Source organism: Canis lupus, chromosome 17, assembly GCF_003254725.2.
Source record: "Canis lupus dingo isolate Sandy chromosome 17, ASM325472v2, whole genome shotgun sequence".
NCBI lineage: Eukaryota > Metazoa > Chordata > Mammalia > Carnivora > Canidae > Canis > Canis lupus.
In genome coordinates, this window is record NC_064259.1 from 7628243 (window position 1) to 7647518 (window position 19276).

The 19276-nt window shown below is 60.8% G+C and overlaps 1 protein-coding gene across 6 annotated transcripts in view; it reads left to right on the top strand.

The window, feature by feature from the left end:
• ATP6V1C2 (ATPase H+ transporting V1 subunit C2) overlaps positions 1 to 19276 on the top strand; it is a 52657-nt gene that overhangs the window by 32995 nt on the left and 386 nt on the right. For 3 of the 6 annotated variants that reach the window (XM_025454665.3, XM_025454666.3, XM_025454669.2), the window contains 9 exons: positions 2331 to 2425; positions 5893 to 5984; positions 8556 to 8654; positions 9226 to 9294; positions 10946 to 11038; positions 11159 to 11252; positions 13661 to 13798; positions 14608 to 14705; positions 18980 to 19112. In XM_025454665.3, coding sequence (XP_025310450.1) covers positions 2331 to 2425; positions 5893 to 5984; positions 8556 to 8654; positions 9226 to 9294; positions 10946 to 11038; positions 11159 to 11252; positions 13661 to 13798; positions 14608 to 14705; positions 18980 to 19112 — 911 coding nt within the window. The remainder of the gene's footprint in view (positions 1 to 2330; positions 2426 to 5892; positions 5985 to 8555; positions 8655 to 9225; positions 9295 to 10945; positions 11039 to 11158; positions 11253 to 13660; positions 13799 to 14607; positions 14706 to 18979; positions 19113 to 19276) is intronic. The other 3 variants (XM_025454667.3, XM_025454668.3, XM_035700668.2) reach the window with 2 other exon arrangements.

The following is a 19276-nucleotide window of genomic DNA, read 5'->3' on the forward strand; positions in this document are numbered from 1 at the left end:
AGTGAGGGGCCCCTTACTGTCCCCACTCACCCAGTCTGGAAATCCAAGGGTGCCCTGGGCGTCCTTCCCGGGCAGTGTCCTGTTGAGCCGGCCCTCCCCTTTGTGCTTCCAGAGCTTGGCCCCTCTCAGCTGCTCCTCCTCTCTCACATGCACCCCGTACCCCGACACTGGCTTCTCTCCTGCAGAGCCCCCAGTGGCCCCAGTGCATGAATGTCCTTGGCTGACCACACAGCTCCTGGTGTCCCCTGGTGTCCCCTGGTGTCCCCTGGTGTGCCCTGGTGTCTTAACCTGCTCAGTGACCTACCTTCCCAGCCCTGCTGTTGGAGTTGGAACAATGTATGGCCAATTTCTGGTACACACTGGGTGCCTCGTGTCTTTATCATCATAGGAGCAAACACAGACACGGCCTTCTGTGACCCGCCCTGGCCCTCCCCTTCCATTGGGCTGTCCCAGCAACCCCAGGCCCCCATGCAGCACCCTCCCCCAGTGGCCATATGGCAGCCTCCCATCACCTCCAGCCCCTGCGTGCAGCCCTCCTGGCCCTCCGTGGGAGTCAGGCGCCAGCTCGCCTACCCATAGCACCCCGATGCACTTCTGTTGCCGCTCAGCCTGCAAAATGCCGCTCAACCATTTGCCTGGTTGTCTCCCCAGGAGAAATCGGTGGTGGTGGGGGCTCCCTCTCCCCCTCACCGTAGCAAGCTGGTGTCAGTGGAGGTGCCTGACTGTTGAGTGAGCGGCCAGCAGTCCCTTTATCTGCACAAGGACGTGCTGGGCAGGGGGTGCATGCACCTATCCTGGGATGAGAATCCAGGAGAGGGGGGCTGGTCTTGGGGCGGTGTAAGCAGCAGCTGGGTCCGGCGGGGGGTGGGGGCGCCTCCTTAAATGTGCACAGAGCTGATCTGAAGAATGGGCACTCAGCGCTGTGTGGCCTCCTTTCCTGCCCATTTCTCAGGTGGGGAGACCCAGGTGCAGAGGGCTTTGTTACTAAGGCGCCCGAGGCTGGGTTCCTGGATCAGCCCACGTTCACTCACTCGCGCGGCTTGTCTCACGTCCACAACAGAGCTCCTTCCTCTGCCCACAGCTGGTTAGGGAACCAGAAGCATCCCAAGGATGGCAGGTTTCGGTTTGGTTTTGGAGAAAGGAAGGGGAAAAGGGAAATATGTTGAATAAAACCCCTGATTTGGTCTATTCACTATAGACTATCATATAAAGGACATACATTGAAAAATGCACCTCCTCACCAGGTGGGAAAAACCACAGTCACAGACTCTAGTATTTTGCCAAGGTTTGTTTGTTTATTTATTTATCTATTTTTTATTCATAAGAGACACAGAGAGAGGCAGAGACATGGGCAGAGGGAGAAGCAGGCTCCCTGCGGGGACCCCAATGCGGGACTCGATCCCAGGACCCCTGGGATCACACCCTGAGCCAAAGGCAGACGCTCAACCACTGAGCCACCCAGGTGTCCCTTTGCCAAGGTTTAAAATGCCTTCTTGTTTTTTTAAAAAAAGATGTGTTTATTTGACAGAGCATGCACGTGTGCATGTGAGAGTTGGGGGAGGGTCAGAGGGAGAGAGGATCTCAAGCAGACTCCCCATGAGTCGGGAGCCCGATGAGGGGGATCTCAGGACCTCGAGATCACGACCCGCACAGAAATCAAGGGTAGGATGCTCAACCGACTGAGCCACCGAGGCACGCCTAAAATGCCTTCTTTAAAACAAACCGTGTGTGTTGAAGTTGCCTCTGTCCAGGGCTTGGACGAGGAAGCTGGAAAGACGGCTCATCTGTGGGCAGGTGGCACCCATAACTGGCTCTGTGGTCTTTGGGGGTTGGCTTGAGGCTCTCTGGCGTGTCTTTGAGGTACCTCAAAACAGAACAGTAACCCAACAGGGGAATGTGGCCAACACAACCGGCCAAGGTGGAGAATTAGCCTGGCCCTCAGAATATCTCCTGACTTTGCTTCCACCTGGTGGAAAGTAGGGTCTCCCAAATGCAGATCTTGGGGGTGGGGATGGGAGCAACCACCTGAGGGAGTTTGAGGCTCATGTGTGCACTGGTTACAGCGGCCCTGTGGCTGGTGATGCGTTTTCAGAGGGGCTTTGGGTGCTGACGGTCCTGACCCAAGGCCAACCAGCTGGCTCAGTACTCTGCTCCCGGGGTGGGGGGGGGCGGTGAGGGGAGTGTGTGCTTTCCCAGAGCCCTGAATCTGTCCTTCTGTTTCTCTGATTGCTTCCTTGGTTTAAGTGGGGGTTGCTTGGCTTGGGGTTTGGCAAACTTGGCCTCATGAGATGGGGAGCATCCCACTCATTATTGAAATGTGTTTCTTCCAGTTGACTTGACATCCTTCGTGACCCACTTTGAATGGGACATGGCCAAATATCCGGCGAAGCAGCCGCTGGTGAGCGTGGTGGACACTCTAGCAAAGGTAAGAGGAGGGCCTTCTCCTGGGGGACAGATAAACCTGTGTGACCAGGGGGATCTGACCACCTGCGGGACCTACACGGCGTTTGGGCCCTGGTGATGGTGCCAAGAGGGACTTTCTGGGAGGCCTGAGTCAGGAGGCTGGGTGCGGTCCTAGCTCTGCTGAGTGACCCTGGGCGGAGTCCCCTTCCCATCTGCTTCCTGCCAGCCCTGACCAGGCCCGGAGCCTTTGTGAGGTGTGGCCTTCCATGCCCTGGGCAAGGTCAGAGACTTTCGGGTTTCAAGGCGGGCACCTGTCCTCCTTCCACCTCTCCTGGCCCTGTGGTCCGGCAGGTGGCGGCATCCCCAAGACACTCCCCTGACGTGCCCGGCCCAGACCCTCGTGCCCGCTCAGTGTGTTCCTTCCAGCTCTTTACCTTTTGAGAGGTGCTGGTGGAGCAGGTCAGCCTCATCCTGCCCTACTCGTGAGAGCCTAATCCCCCCACCACACCCCAGAGTGATCATTTGCTTGCCAGAAACTATCTGCTTCGGTGGAGAGTCCGGCTTCGGAGCCCTAACTCCTGGGAGGCATCGCCAGGGGTCCTGCTCCTGCCTTGAGGAGCCTGTGACGATAGTGAGGCCAGTTAGGGGCACCTGGGTGGCACGGTCGGTGGAGCCTCCGACTCTTGATTTCGACTCAGGTCGTGATCTTGGGGTCGTGGCATCGAGCTCCGCGTCGGGCTCTGTGCTCAGTGGGGAATCTGCTTGGGTTTCTCTCTCTCTGCACCTCCCCTCTAAAAATAAATGAATAAATCTTAAAAAAAAAACACACACACACAAAAAAGGCCCATAAGCACCGCAGCCCACGCTTCTACCATCTTGGTAAGTGGTGGCTTCCAGTTTTTACTTCATAAATGAGAGCACGTGGCACAAGTCTCTGGGGACGTTTCGGGTGTCTGGTGGCCCTGTTGCTCCTGTTTGTCTCGCTGAGGCTGAGCGCTGATTGTCGGGACTGCCTGCCCCCTCCCTCCACCGTACGCTGAGCCCCTGACAGGTCGCTGAGCCCCTGACAGGTCGCGTCTCCGCCGGGCCGGGGTGCCTGGGAGACCGAGTCTCGGGCAGGCCAGGAACAAAGCCTTCCTGTTGTCTCCTCAGACCACAGAGCCACCCAGGTGTGTCTGGGCGGGTCAGGTGAAGGAGATGGGCCACGGGGACCCACCTGAGTGCAGCCCTGTGCACTCCTCACGGCCCGCTGGTGCCCGGCCTGTGTCTCTGGGAGCTCGGGTGTGGCCAGAAGGCTCCAGAATCCGGGTGCGGCTCCTCCAGCACTGCTTACGCCACAGAGGTCCCAGCCCCTTGGGGGACAATTGGGCAGTGATTCCGGAAAGCCCTTTGAGGGGGGGCTTCCCTGAGCACCGGTGCCAGGTGGAGCTTCCCGGAGGTGTTGTGCACCCCTGCCACGCTGGGCAGGGCGGGCAGCCCGTTCTCGCCGCCCTAGGGATGCCGGATGGTGATGAGGGCCCTGGGCCACGTCGGGGTGTCCACCGAGAGGGGAGCAGAGGAGTTGGAGGGGACACACCTTGGCTTCCCGCTAGGCCAGAGACCGGAGGGTGACTTTGGCAGGAAAGCAAGGAGAGGGAGGAGGGCACTGGTGCACTGCCCGGGTGCCCAGAACCACGCTGGGCTCTTCCCGTGTCACCCCTGTGACGTGGATCCCCTTCCTCTGGCCGCGGATGGGAGGCTGGCTGAGAGCTTAAGTGCCTCGCTCCGGGACCTGGGGCGGGAATGCAGGGCTTGGCCGGGCCGCGTGTGTGTCTCTGTGTCTGTGACTGTGTGTGTCTGTGTGTCTGTGTCCATGTGTCCATGTGTCTATGTGTGTGTGTCCGTGTGTGTCTGTCCATGTGTCTGTGTGTGTGCCCGTGTGTCCATGTGTCCATGTGTTCATGTGTATGTGTCTGTGTGTCTGTGTGTCCAAGTGTCTATGTGTGTCTGTGTCCAAGTGTCTTTGTGCCCATCTGTGTATCCATGTGTCCATGTCTGTGTGTCCTCGTGTCTGTGTGTGCCTGTGTGTCCATGTGTCTGTGTGTGTCCGTGTGTCCATGTGTGTGGCACAGCTCCCATCCCCTGCAGTGTGAGGCCCTGAGCCGCGGCTCCCTGCGGTGGCCCCGCAGCATGACCACGTGGGCAACGTCCCCAGCCCTGGCTCAGGTCTGTTCCTCCCCCGGGAGGTCCTTCACCGGGAGAGGCTTGGGACCCAAGGTTGCTGGGCCGTTGGGCACCCAGCGGCACTTGCTGGGTGTCCGGGCAGGTCTCCCAGGCTGGCAGGGCCCCGGTGCTGACACCCGGTGCTGACGTCCCTTGAAGAAGAGGCTCGGGGGTGGGGGACTTCAGCCCCTCCCAGCGCTGAGCCCAGCATGTGGCAGCGTGTCCTGCCACCCGGTCGGGGACCCGGCCGCGCATGTGGGTCCCCACAGGCCGGGTCATGCCGCAGTTTCAGAGGCCCCAGACCCGCAGGTGTAACACGGCGAAGGGGTTGCTCTTCACTGAGGGGGCACTGCTCCGTGCCGACCCCTCGGGGTGCTGCGCTGGTGTCTCCACTGCCTGAAACTTTTCGGGTTCGGCGGGGCAGGTCCCTGAGGCTCTCTGGGCTTTGGCCTGGCCTGGCTGCCTTGAGCAGGGTGTGTGTGTGTGTGTGTGTGTGTGTGCGCACGCAGCACCAGCCACACACCTGGGAGCCCTGCTGGGTGTGCTTGGTTCCGGTGAAGGCGTGTCCCCAGCACTGCGTAGGCCTGGGGTCGCAGAGACGGGACCCGGCCCGGGAGGAGCTCAGTCTGGCGTGGGCCTCCCCTTGCTCAGGGGCCTGCGCTGCAGATTCTGGGAGCTCAGAGGCTGCAGACGTGACAGCAGCTCCCAGGCAGGTAGGGTGGGACCTGGAGTCCGGTTGGAGCCCAACTGGCCTCCGATGGGGCCGCTGAGGCCCGGCAGCCAGAAAGCACGAGAGTGAGGCTGTGGGCCCCGGGCTCGTCCCGTTTCCATGACCTGCCCCCCCACCCCCGGGGCCCGCTGCAGGAGGGGGTCTGGGACGTCCCCCCAGAAACTCAAGAACTGGGGATCTCCTTAGTGCCAGCTGCAAGGAGCCTTCCTACCTACCTCCCCCTTCCTGGGGACCGGGCCCCGGCGGGGCCAAGGCACAGTGGGTCCCCCAGGAGCCGGGGTGCGGTGGCCTCGGCCGGCCCGGCAGCAGGGCAGGGCTTGCAGTGGCAGATGCGCCCCGCCGAGCGAGCCGGAACAGCCGTGCGTGTCTGGGGGCCCCGCGTGTGCGGAGCGGGGATCTGACCTCTGGCCTGCTCCGCGTGCGCGGGACGGCGGGGTGGGGGAAGACGTGGGCGTCCCTGACAAGTGGGCCGCACTGGTGCTTTATGCCGACGGGCGCCGGGAGCAGCTTATGGCCATTTTGAAAAGTTGGACCGACTCTTCTGCTTTTCCAAAAAGCAACTGGCGCAAATCGAGACTGACCTGAAGTCCCGAACAGCCGCCTACAACACTCTGAAGACAAACCTGGAGAACCTGGAGAAGAAATCCATGTGAGTATGCGAGCTCCTGCGCTGCCGGAGCCGGTGGGTGCAAGGAGCTGGAGGGCGCAGGAGCCGGGCAGGGACCGGGCAGGGCAGGGGCAGGGGCAGGAGTGTGCCGTTCAGGTCACTGCGTGAGCCGGGGTCCCGGCCCGGGTCTGAGAGAGCGCGACGCCGAGGCGCTCCTGCCTCTCCAGAAGCTGTGCCCTGGGAGGGGGGCCTTGGTGCACAAGTCTCGGAGGAAAGGCCTGAGCAGGGGTTATGGCACCTCCCTGCCCGGGCCCAGAGAGGAATACCATGCTGCCCCACACCGCCTCGACCCCCAACCTCCCCAGTTACTGAGAACACCTGGGTTGCACCCCAAGACCTTTCCCCCATGGAAGCTTTACAGAGGACCCTCCCTGCTTGGGTGGCCGGGACCTGACTATCAGAGGCACCCGAGGGCAGTGGGTTCTGCAGCCCAGAGAAGAGCAACCTCAAGGGCTTCCCCACTCAACTGAAGGACCTCACGGGAGCGGGAGGGAACAGACTGCTCGGCCCAGTGGACACCAGTCCCCACCAGTCACCAAGATGGTGGGAGGTGTCTGGGGAGAAGCAGAAGCCCAGTGTCATGATGACAGCAGCTCTCTTGTGAGGTAGTGAGTGCCTTGTTGTTGGAGGCATGAGGACGAGGACAGATGAGCCCCTGCCAGGGAGTCTGGAAGGTGCTCCTGGGCAGGGCTGAGTTGGCAGGGAGCACCCTCCGAGTCTCCCCAGATTCTGGATCTGATTCTGTCGGCGGTTCTCTGAAGATCCTCCAAAGAAGAGAGGCACCCAGGGGAGTTCGGACCCAGCTGTCCCTCTGAGTACCTCCCACTCCCATTTACGCCCCTCTCTTTGGATGGTCACTGGGCCAGCTGTCTTCTCGTGAAAGAAGCCAACAGTACATTAGTGGAGAAATTTTTTTTAATTTTATTTTTAATTTTTATTTATTTATTCATGAGAGACACACAGAGGGAGGCAGAGACACAGGCCGAGGGAGAAGCGGGCTCCCTGTGGGGAACCCGATGCAGGACTTGATCTCGGGATCCCAGGGTCACCATCAGATCACCAACCACTGAACCACCCAGGTGCTCATTTTAGTGGAGAATTTAAAGCCACCGGGGAAAGGTGCTCTTCCACTAGGAATGGCGGTTGTTGGTTGCTCGACTTTGTATCAGGCCACATGGGCATCACCTGCATCTCGCCTCACCCTTGGCCTTACGAAGGCATGAGATGGGAGAAGGGCAGGGCGCCCGTGGCAGAGAGAGCCCCACTTGGTGACCCTGGCATCGACCATTTGCCTGCTGGGCCATCTCCTCGTCGTGCCCTCCAGTTGCGGGCTCCTTGAGAATTGTTCGGGGACTTGGGCAAACATCTGGTCCAGCCTCCTCAGTCAACTGGTGAAGAAGCTCATCGTCCGCTGATTCACGCAGCGCTGAGCTGTTGAGAGCACCTGCCGCGTGAGGGAGGGAGAGGCTCTTCCTGCCTCCTTGGTCTGTTATTTTTCTTTTGATAAAGCTTTATTTTTATTATTATTATTTTTTTAGATTTTATTTATTTATTTATGATTGAGAGAGAGAGACAGACAGAGCCACAGGCAGAGGGAGAAGCAGGCTCCATGCAGGGAGCCCGATGTGGGACTCGATCCCGGGACCCCAGGATCACACCCTGGGCCGAAGGCAGGCGTTAAACCGCTGAGCCACCCAGACATCCCGATAAAGCTTTATTAAGCACCTGCTGCATCCTCAGGCTTTATGCCAGGCCCTAAAGATAACATAGCAGAGTAAAGTGTCATTTCTGCGCTTGGGAGAGCTCACAATTACTCGCTCAGCGGGTATTTAGGGGCCATCTGCTTTGCGCCGGGAGTGCGGGCATAGCCAGCAGGTGAGACCTGTCGGCGGAACAGTCACGAGCAAGTGCCACGGTCGAGGGCGCGTGCCCTGTGTCCCTGGAGAGGGTCCTCCGGGACGTAGTGATGGCGCAGGTGGGAGAGGTGAGGCTGGAGGTGCCATGTTCCCTAAGGCTTTGGCCTTGGCCGAGTGGTTGAGAGCCACCCACCAGGGACGGGTCGAGTGCTAAGGTATCAGCTGCCGTGGTGGCCCGGGTGCCGAGGTCGCAGGCGGTCTCCGTAGCTGATACAGTAGCCTTGAACCACGTGCTAAAAACACCACGACCTCTGTGGAGACCGGGTTCCACCGGCAGCAGGTGAATGTCCCCTGGCGGCTGGACCTGGGAGGTGTGAAAAGTGAAACGGGGCTCCTCTCTGGGCCCGACTCTGCTCAGGACAGCCCGAGTATTGACACTTGAGTAACTCAAGCTGCCAGCCACCCGCAGTCCCCTCCCAACCACTGGTGGCTTGCACGGGGGTGGCCCAGGTGACGGAGGTGTTGGGATCGGCCACTGCGGCTCAGGCCATCCAGAACGGGGAGGGGGCGCTCGGGGGACCACTCAGCCCAGGGTCTGCTCGTGTGTTTTGGGTGTGCGGGGGTCCGTGTGTCCCAGAAGCCCAGCCTCCCTCTGCCTGTCTGCTGATCACGCCCCCTCTGTCCCACCCGGATTCAGGGGAAACCTCTTCACTCGGACACTGAGCGATATTGTGAGCAAAGAAGACTTTGTGTTGGATTCCGAGTACCTCATCACACTTCTGGTCATTGTCCCCAAGTGAGTGGCCCAGGAAGGTGGGGGGGGGCTGCTCAGCCTGTGTTGGTGATCACAGGAGAAGACTGGAGGGAAAGGAGAGCCCTCCATGGCCTGGACCCCGGGGGCAGTTGTGTGGGCAGGAACGGGAGCAGGGGGACAGTGTCTGTGGTGTAAAGCAGCGACAGGCGCAGCCACTTCTTGAGCACCTGCTGTGTGCCACGTGCCTTGGACAGGAGCTCTTGTTTCACTCACCTCAAAACCCGGGGGTGGCTCTCACTCCCTTGTCCACAGGCCAGAGAGGCCAATTCGCTTCTCCAACGCCGTACAGGGTCAGGACTAGAAAGCCCCAAGGCGAATCTCTGGCTGAACCCTTCACGTGGGCCCTCGGTGGCATCCCCAGATGTGGGGCGGTGGGGTCCAGGACCGGGCTGGGGAGGGGGCTCCCAATGCCCAGGCAGGGCCTTGAGGTGTTTGGGGCTCTCTGGCCCAGACCTACTCATCATCTTGGGAAAAGGGCATGTCCAGCGTCCTAAGCACTCGGGACCCCCCAGCCTTTCTGCAGAAGTCACTGAGGGATTCTGTGTTCTTGCAGACCAAGCTACACGCAATGGCAAAAAACCTACGAATCCCTCTCGGACATGGTGGTCCCTCGGTCAACAAAGTAAGTGACACCCCAACTTGGCACCCTCCTGTCCTGAGAGTGAGGGAACCCTCAGCCCTCCATGCTCGCCCTCACAAGAGCCCCTCAGCCTGGAGTTCTGTTGCAGCCGCACCCCCAGCCACAGGCGGGACTCCCTCTATCTTTCAGAATGCTGCCTCCCTGCCCCCTCTTCCAGGAAGCCCTCCCTGGCTGCCCTCCCTGGCTCCCCCTCTGCTCTCTCAGCGCAGGTCCACTCTTTCTCCCCGCTCCGACTGCGGGTCAAGCAGGGGCCTGGCTCCGATGGCCACAGAGCATGAGCCGTGGGGGAAGATGTCTCAGCGTCTGGCCTCCTGGGGTCGGAGCAGGAGTGGCTGGGGAGGGCTGGGGAAGTGGTAGGGGAAGAGATACAGGAATATATTCAGACCGTGAGCACCAGGCACGTGGGGAGAGCAGCGTGTCAGGGCTGCACGCTGCACGCAGCAGCCGGGTGGGTCTCCCTGTGCAGCTCGCAGCAGGAAGAGCAGCGGCTGGAAAGTACACCCAGCATGCGGCCCGTTTGCATAAGGCCTGGAAACTGAGCCATACGTGATCTGGGCACGTGCGCGTGCACGGTGGCATCGTGGGGCTGTGGGGATGGGAAACGCCAGGCTCAGCACAGTGGTGACCTCGGGGCGGGCAGCGATGTGCAGCTGGAGGTGCCCCAGGGTTCTGCTGGGTGAGAATCGCGTCATGGCTTCAGTGGAGCGGCCAGTACGTAGCGTTTGTTATTCTCTCTGCCTTTTCGTACGTCTGAAATACGTTGTCATTTAACAAGATTTGACAGTGAGTCTTGGCCAACCAGCCTCGCCAGGTCACCTGCTTCCCGGCAGCCCTGCCCACGCCCATCTCAGCTCTGGGGCCTCCGGCCGGGGGACACCTCCTGCCCGGGTGGCTCCCCCAGGGTCACAGCTCACAGGAGATAGCAATCCGGCTGAACGGAGGGGTGCGGGGAATGGGACAGTCACGGCCTGAGGTCACGAGAGGAGGCCAGAGGACCTTGCAGCCAGCCAGCCAGCTCCACAGAGGCGACCTTGCTCTGCAACACTGGCTTTCTGTGGCTTTCTGTGGCTGTGTGCTGGGGGCCCCTTACAAAGAGGCTGCCCCACCAGGTTCTCAGGCCAGAACCCCCAGGGTCTACATTGTCAGGAGGCCCCTGAGAGTCTGCAGAGGCGTCTCTGGAAAAGTCTCTGGAGCCTGGGGCGGCCGTTATGGGCGGGGGCTCTGAGAGACAGGAAAGGTGACCTGGCCCACATGCCCGTGCGACCTGCCCGGGCTTGGCAGGGGCCTTCCTTAGGTCTTCTGGCCAGCAAGGCTGATCCCAGAATGCTGACCACTGGCTCCGGTGACCGCTGTGTTTGGGACAGTGCCCACCGTGGCCCTGTGTTGAGGCGTGCCTTGGAGGCTGGCCGATTGGAATGCGGTGACGTTGAAATCATAAGGAACGCCCGGTTCCCTGCCCTCAGCTGGTTGGGGGGGTTGGGGGGGGGGCGCCCATGGGCCCGCAGGCTGACGGGGCCGGAGCCTCCCCTCTGCAGCGACCGCCTCTCCAGGGAGAGGGGCCAGGCCTCTCCTCGGCCCGCTCCGCCGTCGGGTGTGGCGAGGAGTCCCCTGAACAAAGGCTTCTCTCCCGCAGACTGATTGCCGAGGACAACGAGGGCGGCCTCTTCACAGTCACCCTGTTTCGAAAAGTGATCGAGGATTTCAAAACCAAAGCCAAAGAGAACAAGTAAGGGCGGGCGTCGGTGGGCTCCCCGGGTTTGGTCCGTCCTCCCCTGGCAGGCGGGGGGCGGTGTCCCTGCTCCGCCGGAAGCTTCCTGGTGAAAGCGTCTCATTTGCTTGTTTGAAGGTTCACTGTCCGTGAATTTTACTATGATGAGAAAGAGATTAAAAGGGAAAGGGAAGAGATGAGCAGGTTGCTGTCTGATAAGAAGCAACAGTATGTGAGTAGACGCCCCGGGCCGGCGGGCTTCATGGAGAGCGCCCCCTCCGCCCGCGCCAGCGCCCCCTCACCTGGGGACCCGCGGCCCCGGACCATGTCTGGGGAAGGGAGGGGCACCCCGGTGGCACCTGAGCTCTGCTACGGCGCTGGGTGCCTCCCCTAGGAGAGCTCCCGGGAAGGGACTCCTTGCCCCGCTCGGCGGCCGGGAAACTGAGGCTCTGGGAGGTCCCCCCACCTTCCTCCACCCCGAGACCCGGCAGGGGGCAGCGACCCAGGCCGGGGTGGCTGTGCTGAGAGCGGGCGGCCCGTCCCCTGGGCACCTTGCTGTCCACCCGCCGTGTGGCCCGATGTAACACCCCTGTCGCCAGCACCTGTGTAGATGTCCCCTATGCTTTTAGCAAAGAGCGGTGCGTATGCCGGAGATTTCTAGCCGCAGCCGCTCAGAGACCTTCCACCTGCGAGGGCTGCTGGGCTCAGGAGGGAGAAGACTAGGTTTTGGGTATTTATTTATTTATTTATTTATTTTTAGATCTTATTTATTTATTTGACAGAGAGAGACAGTGAGCCCCAGAGAGCACGAGCAGGGGTGAGGGGCAGACGGGGAGGGAGAAGCAGACTCCCCGCTGAGTAGGGAGCCCCACGCAGGGCTCGATCCCAAGACCCCAGGATCATGACCTGAGCTGAAGGCAGATGCTTAACCCATGGAGCCACCCCGGCGCGCCCAGGCTTTGATTGTTGAAGTGTGAACAGTGTAGCCCTGGGAGGGTCACCCTGCTCCGCTGTCGCCGTCGAGGGGCACATCCCGGGTGTAGGGTCCTCCCCCTGCAGAGAGGCCTCAGCCGGGTGGCTCCGGGCCCTCCCCCCTCGTGGACTGTCTTCAGGGCCTCGCTCCCCCAGCCCCACTGGGGAGGGTCCTCAGAGGAACTTCCAGTTCGGCCTCTAGTGCAGAGAGGGGGGCAAGGATGAGTAGAACGTACTTCAGGCCTCTTGAAGGGAAGCCAGGGCGTAAACAGAGGCTGTAAGTATGTGCTTGGGTAGAGAGCGACGAGTGCCTCCCAGGTGGCCGAGCGTTTGGCCCGGGGCCTCCCCTGACACCCGCTGGCGGAAACTGCACGTCCGGCTTGACCTCTCTGGGTCAGTGGCCTTTTCTTGGGGACTCCAGACAAGCTACCCCTTGAGGGAGCAGCAGCACGGGGTTCCATGAAATGGGGTTCCCAGAGCCCCTCCCGGGCCGGCCCACCATTCCCTCTGAGGAGGAAACAGGAGCTGATCACGTGATCGTGCCCGAGGGGATTTGACCCCCCCCAGCACACACGTATGTGTACGGACATGTGTGCACACACCAAGTGAACGTGCTTCTCAGATCCAGAATCTGCTGGGCCTCGGGTTGAGGGCTCCCCCTGGGACGGAGGGCCCCGAGGCCCCGACCCCACACCCCCAGGCAGGAAAGGCCTTCACCAATGAGAACCCGAACACCGAAGGGTTTTCCTCCTTGGCCTTAGCTCGCCCCGAACCCCAATGGCCCAGGAGGCCTCGGTGGTCTCTGTGGTCGAGCCTCATCCCTGCTGGCTTCGGTCCTGGGGCCCCTGGGTGGGGGGCCAGACGGTGGCAGCCTTCACACATGTCCGGGCGGGAGGCCATCGGCACCCACCTCCGCGCTGGCACAGACCCCCTGAGATCTAGGTGACACACGAGAGTCTGCCACCTGCCGCCCAGGGCTCAGGTTGCCAGCTGGCACTTTGTTAGGTGGTGTCGGCTTCTGCACCCCTCCCAGGGTCCCTTCGACGGGGAGTGGAGCTGCGGAGACTCGCTAACTCCTTGCCAGGCCCTGCCGTGTGCTGCCCACAGGGCTCAGCGAGGGCGCCCCACCCCCCCCCGGCTTCTGGGGCGTCTCCTTCCCCTTCGGCTTGCTGGGAGGTGGGCCCGTGCGTCGTTGGTCCTCATCAGCCGGAGGGCACGGGCCAGGTCCCGGGGCTTCCACTCCCCTCGAGAGCACAGGGTGGGGCTTTCCCCTGCTTTCTACCTGTTTGCAGAGAAAGGGGATGAAGCGTGCAGTGCGGGGGGACCCCGGGGTGGAGACGCGCTGCAGGGGCAGGGCCCATTCCGCGGACACCTGCTGTGGCTGTCCCTGTCCTGTCCCCTCTGGAGGGGAGGTCCGGACCGAGGCCAGGCGGAGGGAGGGTGTGTGGGACCCGACCCCGCTGCCAGCGATCAGCTCCGTCCCCGGAACGCGGGCCCGAGGACGCGAACCCCCGCCCCGTCCCACCCCCAGTGCAGCCAGCGCGCAGGTCCCCAGGGCGGCCCGGCGCCCCCGAGCTTGCCTTCCCGCGCTGCTCAGGCGATGCGACTTGTTTGTTTGTCGTGATGCGTGTTTGCTGAGAGATTAATAAATCATTTCTGTGCCTTTAGCAAACTTCCTGTGTTGCTCTTAAAAAGGGATCATCCACCTTCCCGGACCACAAAGTTAAGGTAACCCCGCTAGGTACCCCCGATAGGCCCGCTGCGGGGCAGACGGACAGAGAGAGAGAGAGTGAGGGCGAGGGAGAGGTAAGCAGCACCCGGACCCCTGGGCTCCCCCGCCCCTGCTCGCATGTCCTCGCCAGCGCGGGAATCTTCTGAGAAAACAAAGCCTTGCGTAGAGCCTGAATCCGGGAGCCCAGAGCGCTCCTGCCTCCGTCCTCGTCCGGAGGGCGTCTTTGGAGCTGCCCCCCCCCGCCCCCCCGCCCCGGCGACGGATGGTGCTTGTTGGCCAGGGTGCCCCTGCCCTGCCTGGAGGTGGCTGGAGCTGGTGACGGGGCCAGGCCCTGCTGGGTGGCGGTGGTCGGGCAGCTCGGCTCCCCTCCCCTGGCTGCCCGGGCTGGACCCACCCCTGACCTTTGTGGCCCATTGGCGGCGGCGCCCGGAGCTCGGAGCCTGCGCTCCAGGACTCTGCGCTCCGTCACGGGGCCGGCCACACCAGCGTTAGTGGCAGCTGCGGTGGCCGTGAGGGGTTGCGGCCGCGCGAGGCGGGCTCTGCCGAGGCCCCTGGAAGTGGCAGCTGGCGGACGATGCCGGGACGGGGGGCGGGGGGTGACGTGCCCGCTGCCTGCCGACAGCCCTGAGGTCAGGGGCTGCCAGCGCCCCCGCAGCCCGGTCTGGTGGCCCCACGCATGTGGCACGTGGCTGGCCTGCTGCGCTTCCCCGGCTCCGGGCGCCCCGGAGAACCCGGGCCCGGGCCTCTGCCGACCGACTGGCTGCTTCCGCGGGCCGCCGGGCAGCGCTTCTCCGCTCAGGGCTTGCTGTGTCCGAACCCGTGTCCTCCGGGGCCTGCGTCGGGCGCGCGGCCAGCAGGCCCCCCCGCTGTCCTGTCTCCGCAGGGCCCGCTGCTGCGCTGGCTCAAGGTGAACTTCAGCGAGGCCTTCATCGCCTGGATCCACCTCAAGGCGCTCAGAGTGTTCGTGGAGTCGGTGCTCAGGTGCGTGGGGCAGATGCCGCCTCGGCGGCCTGCGGGCGGGAGGGGGCGCCTGGACTGCCGCCTGCCCCTCCGGCCCCCTTCTGTGGGGCTCCTGCCCCGGGCGCCCTGCTCAGGGCCTCCTGGGTCCCCCGAGCCTCCGCTCAGCGCTGCGGCCCCGCTGTCCTGGGCTCTGCACCCCCTTCATGCCAGGCCCGGGGCAGGTGTCACGCTCTCTGCTACGGGCCACTCCTAGAAGAAACACCAGCCCCGTCTCGGCCCCCGACCTCCGAGGCCCAAGGCGACACAAAAGCTAAAACCTAAAACCTACACCCACGCGAATGGACAACAAACATTTTGCCTTGTTTTTCATGAACGTGAAATAGGTTCACTGTGAAAAATTAGGAAACTGTAGACGTGTACAAATAATGAATAAAAGTCACCTGTGACTTTAACACCGAGACAGAGACGGCTAGCTGCTGCGCCGGCCCAGCTCCCTTAGGAGTCTTTGTTCCGTTGGGTTTTGCTTTTTCTTTTTCTCTTCTGATTTACAGCTATGCGGTGGGGTTTTTTGGTTTGTTTTTACAAAAATGGAATTCTACAGGAAATATTTTTTGAAGCCTGCTTTTCTCCGGTGGTTTGAACATGCCCTGCGTCGGGAGCTCAGGGGCAGATCTTGGTGGCACCCCACTCGGCTGGCTGTACACCCTTTTTTCCGGAAGCTCCCACCCCTGCCTCTTGGCCTGCTCTGACCGGCAGGCGCCAGTGCTCCTCCGGTTCTCAGGGCCTCAGGAGCTCTTGCTTGCTCCCAGTGTGCAAGGCGGGTGGCCCCAGGACCCCTGCACGGCCATCCACCCGAGGCCTGTTCCTACTTTCCTTTCCCTGCCTCTGCTTCCTACATCTCCCGATCCTGCTGCTCACCCGACACAGGCTTCTGCACACTTGGCTCATCTTCCCTCCCAACCCTTTCCTCTGGTGGCCCCATTAATGCCAGTGGCCTCACGTCTTTCCTGTCACCAGGCCCCAGACCTTGGGGCGCAGGCGCCTCTGCTCCCTCATCCTCACTCCCTGCACTCCTCAGCGCCCTTGACGGGCCACCATCCTGCCATCCTCCTGCCTGCGCTTGCTCTCTTCCCCTGGTGTCCCGCCTCGCCGGGCCAGCTGGCTCTCACTCGGTTCTCTGCCACCGGTTCATCCTCCACGTGGCCACCAATGTGGTTTTGTTCAAACTAGTCGCTGCCAGGCACGGTGTTGTCCAAACACAATACGGTGGCTGCCAGGTGTGGTTTTGTCCAAACACAGCTCGGATCTGACCGTGGCTCCTCGTCCTCCCCTGCCCATCGCAGAGGCCTGGAATGGCGTGGATGCTGGCATTGGGTCGCAGGGTGAACCCAAGCTAACCTGGGGTGTTCTGGCCATCTGTAGTGTAGACAGGCCCCAAGGCTGACCTGCTTGCCTCAAAAATCAGTGGGTCTCAGGCCCAACAGTGTGCATGCCCATTTGTCTGAGAGAGGTAGAGATAGATGTCCTTAATGGCCTAAGCTGAGGGCAGCCAGGGTGGCTCAGTGGTTTGGCGCCACCTTCAGCCCAGGGTGTGATCCTGGGGACCGAGGATTGAGTCCCAAGTCAGGCTCCCTGCATGGAGCCTGCTTCTCCCTCTGCCTGTGTCTCTGCCTCTCTCTCTCATGAATAAATAAATAAAATCTTTAAAAAATATATCCTAAGCTGGATAAAACGGAGTATTTCCTCTAAAAGCCTAGGTATAAATAATTCTTTACAAGACTACCATGTAGGACTTTTTCTTGCTGTATCCGTGTTTTTCCGGTTGTAATATGTGAATACTGTTAAAGACATTCAGGTTCAGAAATGCAGACTGGAGAAAGTTCCAGTTCCCTGGTCCCCGGCTCACAGATGATCATGGTTAATGGTTTCAAGACTCTTCTTATCCCCCAAATGGGACCGTTTATCCTTAATGTTCTGCAGCTTGCTTTTTAAAATGTGCTTCGATTAGTCTTATAATTATGTGTGGAGCCAGCTGATCTTTCTTTTATATTTTATTTATTTATTCATGAGACACACAGAGAGAAAGGCAGAGACACAGGCAGAGGGAGAAGCAGGCTCCCCACAGGGAGCCCAATGTGGGACTTGATCCCAGGACCCCGGGATCATGCCCAGAGCCCAAGGCTGACGCTCAACCACTGAGCCACCCAGGCGTCCCTCTATCTGATCTTTTTAGTGGTGTTTCCGTAGTGTGTCCTATGGAGAGATCATAGTCTGAAAAAACGGGTGTTGAACTAACACGTGTGTCGGAGCACAAGGCCAGCGAGGTCGGCCTGCTTGCCTGTTCCCCTGCGCCCCAGCTGGCATCGGGGAGTCTTCTCTCCAAGCTGTCCCAGCCTTCCCGCCTACGTGGGGGGCCGGGGCCGGCTGGCCCTCCCCCTCTGTCCCCCAGCCCCGAGCTGGACAGAGCAGATGCTAAATGTTCATGGCTCGGTAGCACCGAAGTGAAGTGGACGCAGGCCTCTGCCGAGGAGGGGCTAGTTCCCCGGGGGTGAAGTGAACCTGGGGCTTCAGCCATCCCGGCTGCGCGTGGAGCCGGCCCCGTGGGACTGAAGGAGCTGGCCAGGTACTATCTAGTCAGTCTGGCTCCTGGGAGAGGGGTTGGTGGGGGTTGGAGGGAACCCTACTGGTGGCTGTGTGGCTGCATTCGTTTACAGAGAGTCCTATAGAGGGGACAACGGGAACAGGCACCTTGGGGAACCCCGACAGGGAAGGGGGTGGATGCAGAAGAGCCCATGGGGAAGTCAGAGGCAGGAGGAGGAAGTGGGAGCTTAAGGATCTGTGTGTCCCTGCGAACGGGCCGTGAGGTCGTTGTTGGGACAAGCTAGAGTGTGGTGGCTGAAGGATGACTGGGTGACATAGGATGCTGGACGCTCTCACGTTTGGAATGAGAGCCTTAGGGAGCCTAGGAAGCTTATTTAAAGCAGGGCAAGAGGGTGATATGGTAAGGGGAAGGGGGCAGTAGTAGAGAAAGCCTGACGCCCTGTGCAGCACAGGCCTGACGGTGGGGTGGCCACAGTGGTCTCGGGATGGGGGCTGCAGGCCCCGGCTCCCCCCAGGTGACCTCAGCGATCAGGGAAGGGGGTCCTCGACTGAGCGGTCCAGCGGGGAGCAGCACGGGGGGCAGCCTTGGGGAGAGTGAGAACAGACCCAGCTGTTCTGGAAGGCATGTTCTGAGCAGAACGGAGAAGGCATTCCTTTAAATTGACCCAGAGTGGGAGTTTGCAGGGAAAGGCCTGGGAGGGTCTGCGAAGAATGTGAAAAGCCCTGAAATCAGGAGCAGGCCGAGAAAGGGGAAGGGCTCGGAGGCTACATGAGCAGGGCAAGGAGCATTGTCAGGATTTACTGAGCGTCGATGGCCCGTAGCTCCCAGGCTGGGAGAGGCAGGAGAGCTCGGACCATGGGGCCTTGGTGGGGAGGATACACAACCTCCCTGAGCACCTTGGCAGTGACTGGAGGACTGACCAGTTGGAGAAGGAGGACGCAGGGGTGGCTGTGACGGCCTGGGAGCTGGAGGGCCCGTCCCTAATGTACAGGTTGCCCAGGGGTGCCCAGCAGGTGGAGAGAATGGTCTTGGCAAAGTCGAGGATGTGGAGTGGGTTTCTGGAAAGCACTGGGAGTTGGGGGAGTTGGGAGGGAAACTGCTCATTCCTAAGACGGCTACAACTCTTTTTCTTTTTGCTCGTTTTCCCCTGGGAAACCCCAGAGCTCTGATGATAGGAGGGGGACAGAGAACAGTTGAGGCCGTCCCCCTCACCTGGGACCTGGACTACCTGCTGCCATCCCTGTCCGCACCTGCCGGCTCCCCTGGCGCTTGCTCTGGGAGACGAGTTAGGTGGGGTTCTGAAATTGCGGTTCCGCTCACCCAGGGTCCTCGAGGCACAGGACTAAGTAGGTCGCAGGCTTGATTTGCAGTGAAAGCAGTAGCACACGCAGTTGCAGCCTCCTTCACGTCACCTCTTCCTGCAGATCCCACAGACCTTGGTATTTTAGTAGACACCACGCCATTAGTGGCCAGAAGTGGCTGGTTAGCATGTTCTGGATTTTCCTGCCCAGAAAAACCCAGTTATTAGTCTTGCCTCTGACACTAGACACTCCATTCAACTGGGTTTTATTTTCTTCAGTGTTGACTGAAGCTTTTATTATTTCACTAGAACTTCCTCTATTCCTTGTCAGGGTTATTTTACCCACATTTGTGCCGGAAGTAACTTATTGGCACGTTTTGTCTGTCTGGGAAGGTATGGACTCCCGGTGAATTTCCAGGCGGTGCTCCTCCAGCCTCATAAGAAGTCATCCACCAAACGTTTAAGGGAGGTGCTGAACTCTGTCTTCAGACATCTGGACCAAGTAGCAGCTGCAAGTATACTGGATGTAGGTATAGAATCCAGAAATGGCTGGGTTTCTGCACTGAGGTCAGCCGCTCCAGGTCAGGTGGGAGGCCCTTTCCGAAAATGGAAACTGCCTGTCTGTTAAGGGCTACGTTTCACCAACACACAAGGATAACCGGGAGGAGGCCGCGTGTACGTTTGCGAGGC